Source organism: Pelobates fuscus, chromosome 3 (assembly GCF_036172605.1).
Source record: "Pelobates fuscus isolate aPelFus1 chromosome 3, aPelFus1.pri, whole genome shotgun sequence".
In the NCBI taxonomy this organism is placed as follows: Eukaryota; Metazoa; Chordata; class Amphibia; order Anura; family Pelobatidae; genus Pelobates; species Pelobates fuscus.
The window spans coordinates 17,028,432-17,047,476 of NC_086319.1; the positions used below are offsets into that span (position 1 = coordinate 17,028,432).

The 19,045-nt window shown below is 45.3% G+C and overlaps 1 protein-coding gene across 1 annotated transcript in view; it reads left to right on the forward strand.

Annotated features, from left to right (window-relative positions):
* The first annotated feature begins 6,924 nt into the window (after nt 1-6,924).
* Nucleotides 6,925-19,045, forward strand: part of AMN1 (antagonist of mitotic exit network 1 homolog) — a 44,893-nt gene continuing 32,772 nt past the window's right edge. The window contains exons 1-2 of the mRNA XM_063446776.1: nt 6,925-7,135; nt 17,261-17,393. Coding sequence (XP_063302846.1) covers nt 7,047-7,135; nt 17,261-17,393 — 222 coding nt within the window. The 5' untranslated portion in view covers nt 6,925-7,046. The remainder of the gene's footprint in view (nt 7,136-17,260; nt 17,394-19,045) is intronic.

A 19,045-nucleotide genomic window follows, 5' to 3' on the forward strand; every position in this document is an offset into this window, starting at 1 on the left:
GTTTACATATCGTTTACATATTCATACGTTATTCACTATGTTAAGTACAAACACGACGCTCCTACACATATGCGATTAGATCTTATTTAAATAGGCTACTGTATGCATTTAGGTCTATTTTAAATAAATCTACATCAGGTTACTATTTAATACCTACTCGTCTGTTTAGTGTCATATATTTTACTCATTTTAATACCAGCCTTTTCGATTTTCTATCAATGTTAGACAGCAATATTCATTTTACTAACCTTAATACTCCCACTACTATTTTAAAATATACAGCTCGCTACCCTAAATTTTCTGTAAAAAGACACATATACTAATTAATACTTTGTCTAAACAGTAAATACACCCGGAACATTAAATACATGTGCTAAAGCATTTCTCATATAATCACGCCGCCACATATTTTTGACTTTACAGAATACTTCGGTTTCTCTCTTTCTGAGCTAAAGTTGATAGTTTCAAGGCCTTTTTCTTTACAGGAACAGGTACGGTATTTTATCACTCTTTGTCTTCACGGTCTAAGTAAAATTCATTTGAATATATAAAATTAAAATACAAAATTCATTACATACCATTGCACCTGTTGTTAACTATGTATATTTTGTTCAGTCAATCCTTAAGCTCCTGAATTTAACCTAGGCTTCCACCGGTCTACACTGGTAACCTACTACGTCCATACGAAATTTCTGTACGTCCTACCAAGGTATAGTCCTCTAATTTCTACTTACAAATCCTCTTACAAGACCTCACGTAGTCTCATCATCTCCTTTCTGCTTTTTCAGAAGCTTACGCCCACGATACGTTAATCTCGTTACTTTATTTTTTCTATCCAGACATACGGTCATACGGCCTCCAGGCTCTGGATCATACACCAAATCCTGACCCGGTACTCAGCCATACCTTCAGGTACTTACGCCCTTCCCAAATACGTCCATTTTCCAACCCTAGGCCTCATTCAGCCTTCTCAAAAAATAGGAAAAATCATCCCAATCAAACTCCATAAACATTCCAGATCCCTCAACGCAGGATCACGCATGTCGCCCCTATCAAAAAGAAAACAAATCATACGCCACCACGATACGTATAAATACATCAACATCTTTCTTAAATTCCCAGGATTCTTCAACGAGGACAGCCAGACGACAAGACTCACTACACTTAATCTGCCTAAAAGGTTCCAGAAACCATTTGCGTCCAGTTAAGGTTGGTATCCACACACCACTCCAGGCCACGCATTATACCCTTAGTATACAATCGAACTGGCTACAGGGTCTAGGCCTTACGCCTTAAACTCACCCTATTAATCCTAATCCTATCCTGCGAGGCCATCCATCCCCGCCCCACCTCAACACGGAGGTACGGCCCCACGCCCAAATCATAGTTAGAAGCCTCGCATGCCCTACTATAGGGCTCTAGTCAGGGCCTCACCCGTCACGGCCACACGTTTTGATCTTTCTTTACTGTCACCGAGAGGCCAACACCCCGCCACCACGTCTGTGGCAATCACGTCATAAACCAAATCATAGGTAGAGCCTCTCACCGCCACTTGGCATTAGCAGGGCTTCACCTACCAAAACATTCAACAGTTAAACTCTTCGCTTCGGCATCTAGCATTACAGTCCAGTTCTTCCATTTACCTCACCCCCCACACACCCCAAACTTCCGTACTCCCTCACTAATGTATCTTCGCATAATCATTTCCTTTTTAGAATGTCCCAAGAACCCATGCCAACCGAAGAACTGACTGAAGATATACCATTCACGCCAACCAGACCCGAGTCTCCAAGCGATTCTCTCACCCTTTCAACCCCCACGTCCTTGAGAGCATGGACTATTCCAAAAATTATGGCCGAACTTAGGCTCAGGGGAATCCCCTTCCCGGCCACAGCCAGAAAGGCTGAACTTTATAGGCTACTGACCCACCAAGCCCCCGAGCCTAGGCCAGGCACTAGCTCTCAAGGACTACCACCAAGTTACAGCACGTCCAACCAGGATACCCTGGCAGAGATCTTGGCCAATCTTCAGGCCCTCAATAACAGACTATCCAAGGTGGAGAGCGCCATCTCCTCCCCAGGTACTACTGCGGTAGTCCCAGCTCCTATCACGATAGTCCCAGCCCCTATCACGATAATCCCAGCTCCTATCACGGCTGTACCCATCATACCTACATGCCCTCCCATACCCCCCCCCCCCTAGCACCAGGCACAACCATTACACCATTTGAGTCACCAGCACACTCCGTCCCTGACTCTATCAAGAAAGATATATTAGACGGGAAGGACGTGTGTCTGGTGTCTCTGCTCATAGCCTCCCAGGATGTTCTTGAGAACAAGGCCTTCAACTATGGCGACATTTCTGTGGTACTCAAGACGAGGGATCCCAGGCTTAATAAAAAATTATCAATCCCACAGTTTGTGATAGCCTTCGGGATATATAGAGATGTTATTTGCACAGTGTACCCCCACAGGAGAGAGGAGTTAGACCTTTATCTGCACAAGGTGGTGGATCTAGGCATCAAGTACGGGGGCTCCTCGTTCTATGACTACCACAAGTCAGTGTCAGCGAAGGCGGCGACCCATCTAAAACAGTTCAATATCAAAATGAACTGGGGTCAGATGGACACTGAATTGTTCTGTCGCCACTTCGCTGGACTCAGGCCCCCGGCTTGTGCCATATGCAACTCGACATCCCACATGGCGGACTTATGTCCAGTCGAAGCAGATCCCACCACCTCCACACCCACCTCTCACTCTTTCACACCTCACTCTACTTTCACCCCCTACAGCAAGTCATCAGGTGGTCTTCGGGATAAGCTAGGTAGGCCCATCTCCTTTCTAGGGAAGGCACAGGTGTGCAATAACTTTAACGCAGGCTCCTGCAGTTTCAGCGCCTGTAGATTATTGCACATCTGCTCCATATGTTTCAGGGCACATACTAAGACCATGTGTCCAGCCAGGTTGTCACCAAACAAATGACTAACCGACATAAACATCGACAACCTGGTTTTTTATCTAAGGTCTCACCCTAGCAGTCATCTGGTAGATTATCTCACCACAGGGTTCACTAAAGGGTTTCTCACGGGTATAGTTGCCATTCCCCCAGGTACATTAGAATGTCCTAATCTACAGTCTGCACGTTTGGACCCAGTCTCCAAAGACTCCCTCATTGCCTCAGAAATCACCAACGGGTTTATGATAGGCCCCTTCACCTCTTCACCATTTTCCTCCTGGCGCACTAACCCCATTGGCATCGCTACTCACAAATATTCTAATAAAAAACGTTTAATTATTGATTTATCGGCACCGCACTCCTCTTTTGTTCCTAGCATAAACGCACTCATTCCAGCAGACGAGTTTTCACTTCAATACGTAACCATCGACGACGCCATACATTCCATAATTTCATCTGGTAACCGACCCTGGCTTAGCAAAACGGACATTACTAACGCTTTTAAATTACTACCCATGCACCCCTCACTCTGGCACTTACACGGTATTAAATGGCGTGATCTATACTACTTCTCTACACGACTCACTTTCGGTTCTCGTAGCAGCCCCAAACTGTTCGACATTTTCACAGAGTCGTTGTGCTGGCTGCTCCTGAACATCACCAGGTGTCACTCCGTTATCCACTACCTCGACGACTTTTTACTTATAGAGCCAGGGTCAACATCACCCACATCAATCAAAAGCACTACTGCACTATTTGCCACACTTGGAGTCCCTTTGTCCCCAGCCAAAACTATAGGCCCCACTACCAAATTGACCTTTCTGGGGATAGAACTGGACTCGATTAACCTCAAAGCTAGCCTCCCTCACGACAAACTGACACGTTTGAGAGGGGAAATAGACTTGTTCCTGCGGAATGATGTTTGCACTAGGAAGGAACTTCAGTCCCTTCTCGGATCCCTGAACTTTGCCATGCGCATCATTCCGCAGGGAAGATCTTTCATATCCAGACTTCTTTGCCTGATGCACGGAGTTCCGGACTCTGGCACAGTTTCTTTGGACCCCCACGCCAAGGCTGACCTAGCTATGTGGGGGAAGTTTTTGAAAGACTGGAATGGAATCTCCATGTTTATTCCCCCTCTCTCCACCTCTTCACCCATCATCCACACAGACGCAGCAGCCAATACCGGTTTTGCAGCCATTTTCGGGAACCACTGGTTCAGGGGCCATTGGCCCACTGAGACGGATGCCTTGCCAGGATTCAGAGAGACCTCAGCTTTATTTGAAATCTATCCCATTGTGGCGGCCACACACACCTGGGGTCATCTCTGGTCTGGCAAGGCAGTCAAATGCTACTCTGATAACTCGGCAGCTTGCGAAATCGTGAACAAAGGGCGATCATCTTCCCTAACCATCATGCGGCTGATTCGCAAGCTGACCTGGTTGGCAGCATCCGGCTAGTTTCACTTAGTTTGTTTTCACATCCCGGGGGTTTCACAACACGGCCGCTGACGCTCTTTCTCGTTCTCAATTTCAGGCATTTTCTCAGGCACTCCCAACGGCTCACCTACAACCATCCAGGACACCACGGTTCCACGAGCTAATCCTGGATTAAGCACACTCTTGAACCACGCTAGAGCACTCACTCACCAAGCATTATCACCAAACACGGCTATCACTTACAATAGGGCACTTAATATATTTAATAAATTCACTGCAGAGTTCGGTCTACAAGGTGACTTCTCTATTCAAACCATGGTGGCTTTTGCCTCCTTTTGCCACCTACACCTAAAACTATCCCACAACACCATCAAACTCTATCTCACGGGGGTCCAGCACCACAGCCTCACCCTTTTCCCTAACAACACACCTTTCCTTTCTTCATATCCCATCAAAAAGGTTTTGAAAGGTATAACTAAGGTTTCACCTCCACTCTCTACCATTAGATTACCTATAGATGGGCCTATCTCCTTGACACAGCCCCATTCGACATCGGCACTAATACGGTGATTAAATCTGCTATATATATCTCGCTTTCTACGGTTTTCTCAGACCTAGAGAGTTCACCGTAATTTGCCAAGGAGATATAAAGCTAAGTCTTAAAATATCACACCTCACTAAGATAGAGGATCACTACCAACTTTCGATCCCTACAACTAAAACCAACCAATCACTACATCCTACTATAATTCCTCTCTTCCCTACTGATAATGCCTGGTGTCCGGTTAAAGTATTAGATCACCTACGGTCATCTCTGCACGATCACCCACAGGACTCTCCGCTCTTAACACTACAAGGGCACCCGTTAACCACAGCTAAATTGATGGTTCATATCAGAATTTTGTTAGCTAAGCTCGGACACAACCCGACGACATTCTCTGTGCACTCTTTCCGTATAGGAGCCGCCTCTGCAGCCTCTAGCACTAACACACCGGTCCATATCATCAAGAGACTGGGACGGTGGAAATCCTCCATATATACGGCATATATTCCACAGCCAGAGAAAGAGCTTCGCCAAGCTTTTAGGAACTTGGTTTTGTAAAAAAAATGCAATAAAGTGTGTATTTCTCAAGTTTATCTTTTGCCCTCTTTTATTTACAGGCCCACTCGTACGTTGGTTTTTCGGCACACCACAACCAACTTTGCTCACAGTTACTATTCATTACGTATTTAAATTCCGAGCACAAGTTAAAAGGCCTGAACTTGTGGAGGCCTGAATTTGTGGGAGGAGTAAGTCCCCTACTTAAACTCCCAGCCCCTACTCACCTCTGCCGTTCAGCTGATTGTTCCCACCCACCTACACCCTGTTATAAATACATTCTCCTTGGTGGGCCCTCTTTTATTTACAGGCCCACTCGTACGTTGGTTTTTCGGCACACCACAACCAACTTTGCTCACAGTTACTATTCATTACGTATTTAAATTCCGAGCACAAATATATATATATATATTTTTTTTTTTTTTTTTTTTTTTTTTCTTGCACGTACACAGTTAATTCTAGAAGTAACTATTGTATAACCGCCCCTTTTCCTGTTGCACACTTCACGTAACGAATTGTATAAATGCAACTGGCTTTTTGGCCATAAATCAGAGACGTATTGATTCACATACAAGCTGTGTCTGTGCATTTTCTGTCTTTGCGAGCGCTCAAATAATCTAATTTGGATTCTGCCAGGACATAGGTGTGGATCTTTCCACGACGATAGCAATTATGGAGCAAGTAAATTTGTACCTACAGGTTTAAACAGCCAGTACAAACTACCGACAGGGCTATTTACTAAAGTGAGAATTAAAAGTGAATTTCAAATTTTAGTCCAAAGAAGCGTCTCTCTGTGTCTGTGCACTGCCAATAATTCCCACACAAAAAAAAACAAAAAACAATTGTTAATTAATTGCAGACACAGATACTTTATCAGACTAACAAACAGGAAAATTCAGAAACAGATTGACGGACACAGACAGGGAGACAGACTGACCACAAACACAGAATGACACAGACAGGCAGGGACACAGACTGATAGGGACACAGACTAACAGGGAGACAGACTGACCACAAACACAGAATTACACAGACAGGCAGGGAGACAGACTAACAGGGAGACAGACTGACCACAAACACAGAATTACACAGACAGGCAGGGAGACAGACTGACAGGGAGGGAGACAGACTGACAGGGAGGGAGACAGACTGACAATCTCTGGATTGTATAACTGACACAGTTCTGGTTACTCAGACAGAGAGAGGAACTACATCTCCCATGGATCCCGCGCGGTCAGGGAGGTCGTTACCCCGGTAACAGACTGCTAGCACCGGATACAGCACACAGCGGGCCCGGGGCGGGGGTACAGTGTACACAGGGGGCGGTAGGTCATTGTCAGGCGGTGGGTACTCCAATCCCGGGGCGGTAGGTACACTGTCGTGTCGGGCGGTGGGTACTCCAATCCCGGGTAGGTATATTACTAGCGGTAGGTACACTGTCGGGCGGTAGGTACATTGTTAGCGGTAGGTACCCCAGTCCCGGGCGGTAGGTATATTACTAGCGGTAGGTACACTGTCGGGCGGTAGCAGTACCCGGACACACTGTGGTCGCCATGCAGAGGGTTCGGCTGGCCCACTCGGCTGATGAGCTGCTGGCCACTCAGGCCGGGTTTGGCAGGACGGTGGATCCTCTCATAGACCTGTAAGTACTGACTGAGACTGCCCCTCCCCCCGCAGGACCCCCTGAGACTGCCCCCCCCCCGGCAGGTCCCCCTGAGACTGCCCCCCCCAGGACCCCCTGAGACTGCCCCTCCCCCCCGCAGGACCCCCTGAGACTGCCCCCCCCATGGGCAGGTCCCCCTGAGACTGCCCCCCCACCCCACCCCAGCCCTGAGACTGGCCCCCCACCCCACCCCAGCCCTGAGACTGGCCCCCCACCCCACCCCAGCCCTGAGACTGGCCCCCCCACCCCACCCCAGCCCTGAGACTGGCCCCCACCCCACCCCAGCCCTGAGACTGGCCCCCACCTCCCCCTCCATGGGCAGGACCCCCTGAGACTGCCCTCCCTCTCCCCCAGAACCCCGGCCCTTTGACTGCCCCCCCACCTCCTCCTCCATGAGCTGGACCCCCTGAGACAGCCTGCCCCCCCGGACCCCCTGAGACTGCTCCCCCAGAACCCCGGCCCTTTGACTGCCCCCCCACCTCCCCCTCTATAGGCTGCACCCTCTGAGACTGCTCCCCCAGAACCCCGGCCCTTTGACTGCCCCCCCCACCTCCCCCTCCATAGGCTGGACCTGGTGGGCACCTGGCTGTGCAGAACATGTATAGTGTGGGCGCCTGGCTGTGCAGAACATGGATAGTGTAGGCGCCTGGCTGTGCAGAACATGTATAGCGTGGGCGCCTGGCTGTGCACAGCATGTATAGCGTGGGCGCCTGGCTGTGCACAGCATGTATAGCGTGGGCGCCTGGCTGTGCACAGCATGTATAGCGTGGGCGCCTGGCTGTGCACAGCATGTATAGTGTGGGCGCCTGGCTGTGCAGAACATGTATAGTGCGGGTACCTGAAACAGAGGTTGTGCAGATGCGAGGGAATATATCTTGATTCCAATGCTCAGCGTAATTAAGGCCTACCTTTTATGCTCTTTATATGTAATGAACTTTTTTTTAGTAAAGTGATGTACACGTTTCAGCATAAGTTGCGTTCTCTGTTACTGTAGCCCCCACCGGAGCACTTATTGGACACTGCATTGTGTGACTGTTTGCTAACTAATTTTATCTTGCGACCTTCTTATCTTATGAAATATATAACCACATATTGTTTTGTTAACTAATTTTATATCTTATGAAATATGTAACCACATTAACTATTTTTATATTTTGACTTTCCTATTTTTAACTACATTATTTATTTTTAAACCTTCAAGCTAAGGTGTAGCAATATTGTGTACAAATGCATCCTACTTTGAATAAACAAGCAGAAGTAATTCTGGGCTCACAACCATCTGTGTCGTGTGTTTATTGCTGCTCCAAACGCGTGAAGGAATTGAAACAGTTAATCAGTTAGTATTGTATAAGTTGAATTATTATGGAAATATAGTAGCAAGCTCTTTTGCAGAACCGCTTACAAAACATAACTGAAAGGAAGTCACAAGCTATAACAGTTTCTATGTAACAGGACGCGCTTAGCCACAAGGTATATGTGGTATTTTGCAAGATTAGATTATTGCACGTAACAGCAGAAACTACTTCCTTTTTTATACATTTTATGTCAATTTTTGTAACCAATGTTCGTGACAAACACTGTATAAGTACAGAGCATTTTGAATACATTGTCAGAAGACTTTTGGAAAGCAACATGTGTCAGTCTCGTTATTCTGCTTCCATAACTCTTCCCTGAATTCAGCTGACAATCGAGGGTTGGAGAACCGTGGCCAGAGGGACCGAGTCACCAGATTAGCAGATTTACCTTTCAGTGCGTGTTGCCAATTTGGAATCCCCTGAATATAAGAGGTGACCAGCCTTTGATGGTCCATGACACACAGCATGTATAGTGTGATTTTACAGAAAATATAGTGGTGAGGGTTGCTGTGACATAGATGAAGGTGATATTCTCCTGTATGAAATGCTCCTTGTGAAATCCAGAGCTTGCATTCATAATGACTGTAAGTTCTGCGACCCAAGGTCTGAATCGGCATATTCAAAGCGCCATGCTGTAAAGTTAGTCCGCGCAGGTAGTGAGAGATGAGTAGAACATGCTCAGAATTACAATTGCCTTCTGTTGATTACAAACATTGCCAGTCTTAAAGTTTCTGTAGCGCATATAAGAGATTTGTGACCTATATGTATTTATACTGCGTACATAATGGGCGAAATTTGCAAGGTGCCAGATTGCCCAAAGTGAGTACACCTGGTGTGGTGGAAGCTTGGTAGAAATTAAATTTAGTAGGCCGAGATTTCCACGTGGCATATGTGTATGTTGGTGTATCAGTTAGTCAGTTACACGTAGCTAAGATACAATCAACAGTGTACTGAGCAAGTGCAGGAATGCAGGAACTGAAAACACTTCCCCTCCTCCATTGTTCTGGGTGAGCCATGTGGTCTAACAGGTAAGGGAAGTTAGGCTTTGTTCAGCTGATTGGGTAAAGAGTATATGTGGGTAGAGTTAACTATAGGAGGAGCTATAGGTCTATATCATGCATTTACACAGTCAGTTCTGGGCTCAGACTGTTTGTTGTGGTGACGCTAGTCCATCTGAGCCCCGGTCGGTGAATCGAATAAAGATCTCTTCCTTCCTAAAGAAACCTGTGTCCAATTCTCTGTGCTTGGCTTCCGTCAGTTTCTCCGGTATCACTGGGAAGCCTAAAACATTAGGCCCTATTTTACCTTAGTATAAAGTATTGTCAAGCCTTTAGTGCAGTAACGTATAAAGGTACATTCCAAACTAATAGAGCACTTCAGGTTGTTTTGTCACTTTTTTTTTTAACAGTTTATAAAAGTGTCAATTCAAATGGAAAGTCTGTGTCAAAACACATTCTTGACTGTCAATTATATAGTCTGGCATAGACAGTCTGTGGCGCGGTAAAAGGGGATAACTTGCAAAAGTAAAATAGATGCATTTTTTCTCTAGATTATGTAACAGAGCTCCCTGTACCCCAGCTGGCTACCTCCGCCAAGGACCGCTTCCTAGCTGGAATAGGGGACAAACAGCAGCACTTCTACCCACAGTTGCCGTGGCTTGATTGGGGCCCTGGAACCGCTCCTTCCTGGAGCCGAATGGGGAATTAGCTCTAGTCCTTACAAGGACTTTCCCCGTTGAATCTCCTGCAAGCTGGAACAGCAGGCACAGGAGTAAACCTTCTTTACCTCCAATAACAGGACGACACACAGTTATGGAGTGTAAGCTGGAATGGCATTATAATGGAGGCACACTGGCCTTTTATGCCAGTTTCCCAACAAGGGTGACACCCAGGTGGACCTTGTTGGGCACAGGGGCACAAAGTGAATAATCCAAAAAAAACAGTGAGAAACTCACATACACAAACAATAGAATCCCTCCTCTGTGGTTGGGAGATAATTGAATCCCAATAACTTGCCCTGCCGCTGGGGAGTGAGACCGACCATCTCCACTCCCTGTAACACACACTGCCGCTGAGGAGAAAGGACGGCACACCTCTCTCTCAGTGCTTCACACTGCCACTGGGGAGTGGGACTGGTTGTCTCCCCTCCCTGTAACACACTCTGCTGGAGAGTGAGACCGATTTTCTCCACTCCCTGTAAGATACACTGCCGCTGGGGAACAAGACCGGGTGTCTCTGTTCTCTAGACCTCATACTGCCGCTGGGGAGAAAGGATGACACACTCCGCTCCCTGTAACACTCTCTGCCGCTGGGGAGAGAGACCGACCGTGTCCTCTCCCATTAATACACTCTGCCGTTGAGGAGGAAGGGCGACACCCTTCTCTCCCTGGAATACACACTGCCGCTGGGGAGTGAGACCAATTGGTGGCAGCAATGTGATGGCTTCCTAGCCTTGGGAAAACCAGCACTACTGCAGTATGGAAGGCAAGTACTGCCGGACAATATCCGGCTTCGACGCCAGACTCCAGCAGCGACTACAGGATGTGCTGCGCAGTATGGAGTACCCTATCCCAGATGATAGAGAGACAGAGTGTAGGGTGGCGCTTCAAACAGATCTCTGGAAGGAGGACCTCGACAAAATTCGACCCTTCCAGAGTGAGGAAATCCTGACCACCAACCAGCGCCAAGCGGAACAGCTAGAGCTGTGGATGCCGTTCCTGGGAAACTAGCCCTCAGAAGAATGGGTAAGCGAACTGGAGACACTAGTTAAGACTGAGGTGTGGCTGGATGATTCCTATCGTATCCTGCGGTGGCATACCTACCACCTCTGCACGTGGCTGATCGAGAATTGGTGTATTGAGGGGTAGAGTACGATGGCCCTGGTTTGTTGTGGGAGACTTTGGAAACTAGTCTCTGATTTGGAGACACTGACATTGCTCGCTTCTGGTCCATCCAAGCTGAGCAGGCAGACAACTGGGACCTTTACTGAGATCGCTGCCATTCAGCCAGACCTATCTTTTCTTGCCAACCGGGAGTGGGAACTAGAACAGGATTATGTTTGCCTATTCCAACGTGTAAAGTCGCCTGTCTCTGACATGATGGGGCTTACGAACTGTATATCACCAGGAGCGTTGAGTTTTGTCCATCCTCCCCAGCAACTAAACCTGTAATCAGAAGACCCGGGCACTGTACTACCTACTTCCCAACCAGCCCCAGAGATAGAAGACCTTATCGACTGGCCCTGGGAAGACCCCCAGTTGGCAGGTGGCGATAGGACCGATGGTCTCTCCACCGGCCTTACAAGGATGCTCGGCAGCCGGCCCAGATCTCCAACCCCAGATGGAGGTGTTACAGGGTGTGGAGACAACCAGTCTCACTCCTCAGCAGCAGTGTTCAGTAAAGGGAGCGGAGTGTGTCATCCTTCCTCCCTAGCGGCAGTGTGTGTTACAGGCAGGGGAGACAACTGGTCTCACTCCCCAGCGGCCATGTATCCTACAGGAAGTGGAGACAATTGGTCTCACTCCCCAGCAGCGGTGTGTAGTACAGGGAGCGGAGTGTGTTGTCCTTCCTCCCCAGAGGCAGAGTGTATAATTGGGAGAGGAGACGGTCGGGAGGGCCGGACTGGGGATACAAAGCAGCCCTGGAATAAAAATCTATGCCAGCCCCATAAGTCATTGCACCATATATTGTCACATTTAATATGTAAGGCTAAGTCTTGCCACCCCAGATGATTGAGATATATATATTGTCAGGGTATTTATATCGGCAGACATTTTGTGCAATGATAGAAATTAAAATGTATATTGTCAGTCACTCTGAACAGAGCAGACTCCATTTTGTTATTTTCAAACTAACAAAAGACACAAGATTTCTATCCCTTCTGTAAAACTAACCACTTGCCTTTGCTAAGGAATGCTTAGTATATACAACCTAGAGATAAGAAATGAGAACAGGGGATGGACAGACTGTCTAAAATGCTAATGGAATAGAATAAATTCTAAACCCAGACATAGGTGACAGAAGATTAAATAATTTAATTTTACTTTCTATATCTAACAAGATCCCATTGTGAGTGGAAGTTGAAATTAAGTTTAAACTGTAAATTTTAGAAATTACAGTAGGAATTGGAGACACATAGTCTGAAGAAAATTCAAGAAAACAGTTTGATCTGACAGAAGACTTGAGTTAGGGCAAACATATAGATAAGCCAAAATGACGTCAAAATAGCCACCAGGAAAAGTTAACTCTTTAGTGGGATGAGACTGCCATCTATAGCCCAAATACTAAAATGGCTATCTAAAAGATAATCACACCTACAGTGTTTTGATTGGTCATAAACTAGTGACGAACAGAGAATCTGTTCCTTTAAAAGTTAAGACAAAGGGAAGAGAGATTCATTCAGAGAATCAGCAATCAGGCAATCAGAGGAATGCAAGGGTATGCAAAGGAAGCAGAGAAGTGAGCAGTCGGGGATAATGCAGAGAGGCCTATGACACTCAGAAACTCTTACACTCCATGCAGAGAAAGAGACCCATGACAAACAAGTTCCTGAGACTACCTACCAATCTGATGAAAATATCTACTTACTGGTAATTATACTGGTTTCATTTAATGAATTCAAATTAATTAATATTTTCTAGTAGCATGATATATGACTGGATAAATCACGATCAGATTTCGATATTTAGAAATCTTAGTTAACCAAGAAATATATATTAAACTTTCCATTCTGCAGGTGGAGAAGATTAATAATATATGTGTGTGATTAATATCACATGTTAGCATATCGTGACATTTATCCAGCTGTATTGATTTGCTATAAATAAGATATTAAATATCTGTTTAGACAAACTAATAAAATATCAGCTTATAGAACATATAGATTTCTTCTTATTGGATGGATCTAGGAAATGGCTAATGAACTGGTAAAATATTATTTTATTTAAAATTACATAAGAATAGATTTAAATACCTAGGAGGTCTAGCCAGCATTGAAAGGGTTATTCTGTCAGCTAAAGCTTTTACGACTTAACGCTGCACTCTAAGGAATTCTGTTCTCTCCGTGAAACTTTTTCTTTGTCTCTGTGAAAGACAGTCATAAATCTTCTTAACAGCTAATGCGGTAGATTCTATACTTTATTAACCAGTGGAAGTTTATATTTACATATTGTATTGCATATTCTTATTATACTGAATATTCATTGATTATTGTCACGCATGTTACTCATTATTATTATTTAAATTGTTAAAAAAAATTTAAATTGTTAAAAATCTATTTTTATAAACAATTTGTGATTTTATTTATATGGTATACATTTCACTTACACGATAACGATCTTTGGGATCTGATAATTAAAATAGTGGGTAATTCTCTCTGTTTACTATTATTATCCCATTAATATCCCCACAATATATATATATATATATATATATATATTGCTTTTTCTGGTCCTTTCAGAGCAAAACGTTTAATTATACAGTAAGCATACTCACATGCAGACACAGACAATCTCACTGACACACACAAGCTCATTGATACACAGCCTCATAGACAAACAATCTCACTGATATACATAAGTTCATTGACATAAAAACATAAGCACAAACACATGTAAGCAAGCTCACTCACTAGCAGGCGCGCACACACACACACAGGTATATGTAGTGGTTCTGGTGTCTATAGCCTGTCCCTGCAGGCTTTTCAATATAAACACTGAAAGGCAGTGTTTACATTGATTCCTAGTGACAGCCACTCAGACGGTCGCTAGAGGTGCTTCCTCTGTCCCTGCAGCACCTACATTCAGGGCCTCCATGCTCTGGAGCCGCTGAACGTTCCCCACAGAGATACATTGATTCAATGCATCTCTATGAGGTGATGCTGATTGGTGTAATGTTTTGCAGCCAATCCTATGGCAAAGCATTGGATTGGCTGAGATCCTCAAGCTTGATTATCTCTGCCGTAGAGGCAGGGCCAGTTGAGGGGAGACCAGCACGGCGTGGGGAAAAAAAGGTGAGTAAAAACACTATTTTTAAAAACACAAACAGACACACACATATACCATGACAGACACACACATATACCATGACAGACACACACACACCATGACAGACACACGCACACCTTGAGCGACACACACACATACACCTTGACAGACACACCATGACACAGCCACACATTACATGACAGACACACACACACACACACTATGAGACAGACACACACACACTGACAGACGGACACACACACTATGACACACAGACATATACCATGACAGACACACACACCATGACAGACACACACACATACACTCACACTAACACACATAATTGCTACCTGTGAGCAGATAGATGTCTGTGCTGGCGGCCGCAGGGAGAGCTGTGATGGCAGCCGCAGGGGGAGCTGTGATGGCGGGTGCTGCTGGGGGAGCTGTGCTGTCTCTGCTCTGCTCCCCAGCGCGCAGCTTAATGAGACTGGGGCAGGAATATGATGTCATATTCCGGCCCTGGTCTCATTAAGTAGCGTGCGAGGGCAGGGTAACAGAGTAGAGACATCACAGCTCCCCCAGCGCAGCTGTCTGCCCGGCCCCAGGTGCCGACGGCCCACTGGGAAATTTCCTGGTATCTCAGTGGGCCAGTCCGGCCCTGACTGTCGGTCTCTCTCCCCACAGGCAGTGTGTGTTACAGAGAGTGGAGATGGTCGGTCCCACTCCTCAGCAGCTGGGGCTGTCGTCCAGAGACCAGCCCACTAGCATGGATCGTGCAGATGGGACCGAGGTCTCTGCACCAGCCCTACAGGGATACTAGGCAGCCTACCCAGATCCCCAACTGCCCATTCCCTACCATGGTCCAGGTGCAGGAGAGGGAACTAAGGCCTCTACTGACCCCCATCCAGCTGAAGAGTTGGCATCTGGGCAGCTAGCCTCTGCCCTTTGTTCTGGGGCCTGACGACCCACCAACCAACCCAGCTGAACCGCTGGCTATGGGACAGAGCGCTGCTGGCCTCTGCCCACCAGGCACAGATGAGGGAAACTGCACCCTCCATCCACAGGGAGTACTTGGTCCAACCAGGGGGAAGTGCATCCAGGTTGTCCCCGCAGGACACTGGATGTACAAATGGGAACTTGTGGCAGAAGGCCATCTGGAGAACTACACCTTTTGGGAAAGGCCACCAGCCTATCCCAGACCGATTGGACGTCTGGGGTCTGGATAGTCTCCCCGGAAGGGGGAAGATATGTGACAAACTCCCCTCTCCAAGTGAGTTCCCCTTTTTACCCGAGTTTGCTACGAGCTCCTGGAGAAGACTGCTTGCCAACCTCCTGCCCACAGACTATGGGTCCTGCAGGGAAAACTGTAAAAGACTTCTGAACTCGACCAACTGTTAGCACTGATTTCCCTGGAACTGTTTTGGGCATGGGACCATGTGCACGGTCGGTCAAAACTATGACCTCCAGTAAATTCCTGAACCCCTGAACCGATCTGGGTGATTTTTGGATATGTTAGTCACCCAGATCGGGGCTCGGATCAGGGGATATAACTTTTATGGGGTTTTATGTGTTTTTAAGGTACTTTTTGGGGTTTCATAAAATTGTATGTTTTGTGCTTGGAGATAATTGGGTTTGATTAGTACAGTTCCTGATTCAATTATCTCCCAACCACAGAGGAGGGATTTTATTGTTTGTGTATGGGAGTGACTCACTGTATGACTCTGTTTTTATTGATTTATTCACTTTGTTTCCCTGTGCCCAACAAGGTGTTGAGAAACCCCTGTTGAGAAACTTGCATAAAAGGCCAGTGTGCCTCCATTAAAATGCCATTCCAGCTTACACTCCAAAACTGTGTGTCGTCCTGTTATTGGAGGGAAAGAAGGTTTACTCCTGTGCCTGCTGTTCCAGCTTGCAGGAGATTCAACGGGGAAAGTCCTTGTAAGGACTAGAGCTAATTCCCCATTCAGCTCCTGGAAGGAGCGGTTCCAGGGCCCCAGTCAAGCCACGGCAACTGTGGGCAGAAGTGCTGCTGTCCTTGGCGGAGGTACCCAGACAGGGGTACAGGGAGCTCCGTTACAGTTTACAGGTTATATCTACTAAATAGTGAAAAATATTTTCAATTGAGTGTTTCTTTAACCCATTGGTCAGGATGCAAAATTTGATCCCATACTATTTTTGTGGGATTCCCTTGATTGGAAGAGGCACGGTCCATACATCGGGATTTAGAAGGATTTGTATAATAACAATTGTTTTGATTTTTTTTTTTGCACTGCTTTCCCGTGTGAACATATGTAACCTGCTACTGACATGCATGTAATTTCAAGCCTGAACTTATCGTAACCTCAAACTGTCATTTACACCAGAATTTAGCCAATAGGAAAAGTTACCATATTTGGAGTTCTGATTGAGGGCTAGCTCCTGGTCTAAAGTATAAGTGAGGAATTGTAATGTGATGTCAGATAACTTTTTGATAATCTCTCAAGAGATATCTCTGTGTATTTTAATGGTCAATTAAAACGCTTTTTATTGAACCTGGTGATTTCTGTTGCTACTTCCACAACCCATTTCAGTGGAAAACTCTTTGTCACTGGGAAAGGGTGGCAATTTGTTTCCTTGGAGTATATCCTAATTAATTTGTGGAATTGGTCACATGAGCTAATGCAAAAATTTGGGTGCCCCTCGAGAAATGTTGAAAACTTCTTCCATGTAATTCCATTACCTCACACCTCTCGTGCCAAGTTTGTTTTTGTTTTTTGTTTTTTGTAGATGCGTGGTTTCCGTGGCAAAATATATGTCACTCTTCGAGTCCGATGTTGAATCTTTTCCACCAAATGTGAAAGACAAACTTATCAAGCTGCTATGTATTCAAGGGCACCTTACAGACTCCAGCATCCGCCAGGTAACAGCCAACATCTCTGTGTTTTCTGAATTCTTCAATGAGGAAAATAATCCTTCTATGTGAGATAAGCTACTGTGTTGCCTCACAGAAAGACGAGTAGTCTAGCATTCTAGTAGTCTATTTCTATTAGAGATAGCAAAACGAGATAAAGTTTTTATCTTTGTATCTATTCTGAGATTAGATTTGTTTTAGACGATGGAGGTACACCAAGTATAGGGATCTACAAGCCAGCATTCCTCTAACCGTCTTATTTAAATTCTGGCATAATTCAAATCATTCATTTTAATTATAATGGCAGGACTGAATGACGTTTTCACTTAGGGCCTCTAGTGAAAAATGTGTTAATGTAAAAATCTGTGTTTGTCTTTGCCGGCCAAGTCGTGAGGGTTATAGGATGAGAGGCTGTAGCTTCAGAAAATTTGAGAGTTCAACCTGGCCGTATACAAGTAAAAACTATATTTATACCTACACCCATTGCCAACATGTACTTTGCCTGTTATTCAAGTGGCCATGGCACTTTCTGTGGTAACAATATATGCCTCCAAGAATATAGAAATCTCAGGAGTGGTATTGGAGTGTAATGTTATGGACATATTCAGATATTACAGGTTTTTAGAATGAAACATTGTATTTCTTAAACTGTGTGTAAGAAATTATGACCCTCTTACAAGGATATTCTTTTAGGGAATGTGACAAATAAGACACAAACACAAGTGTATAAAAAAAAAAGTGTATTGTTAATATTGATTTAGGATACTGTTACAGATTTAAAAAGGATATACACAATACACATTATAACCACATCCAGTCCAAAACCAAAAGATACATAGTAAAAGGGCAGTACTTAGACATTTAAATGAAGATCTTCCCCTTGTGCCTTCATCTTGGGTAGTCTGAGACAGTCTCTCTCAGTTCACCACGTCACCACTACTTGCTGCGCTGTCCTCTCCAAAAGAGAAATTGAGAAAAGAGAGGAGAGAAACCCAACCTCATTGGCTGTTGTCCTTTTAAAGACTGATTCTTGCAGTCATTAACTACAAGTTCTAGAATCCCTTTCACCTCCCAAAAAGTGGTTCATCCCGTCCTCTTTTCCCAAAGAGTTCCATCTTTACGCAAGTCCTTTTCTTTGATCTCTTCCCCCCAGCTATACTATAACGTTGTGTAAGTAGTGACCAGTTAGGGTTGGTTTTTGGGTAGGTTGGGAGAATGCCTGGACTTCTTTTAGAGACAGCATGGCTTGGGAAAACACATCCTTCCATGGTTACAACTAGATGTTAATTACTCCAGGTCTCCTGATCTCTGAACTCCTGATAACATGTATGGAAAACTGGTTGGCAGGAGAACTGCTGGAGGGATGTAAGCTTTTTTTTTTTTTTCAGCTGGGTGTAAAATGCAACTGAAAGCTTTGATCCTTATCACACTGTTCTCAGGTAGATGACCCCAAGTTGTGAAACCACATACACAGAAAGTTATATACAATATTGCAGTTTTGCATATCAATTTCTTACATGTGTACTTTGTCTGTAAGAGATTTTGCAAACTGACAAGTTGTTAGAAATGGAAAATATTACTTAAAGAAGATGTTTAGACTTTAAGATGCCATTTTGTCATAGGTTAATGTGACACCAAGTCAGGGCCTTGTATACGTCATG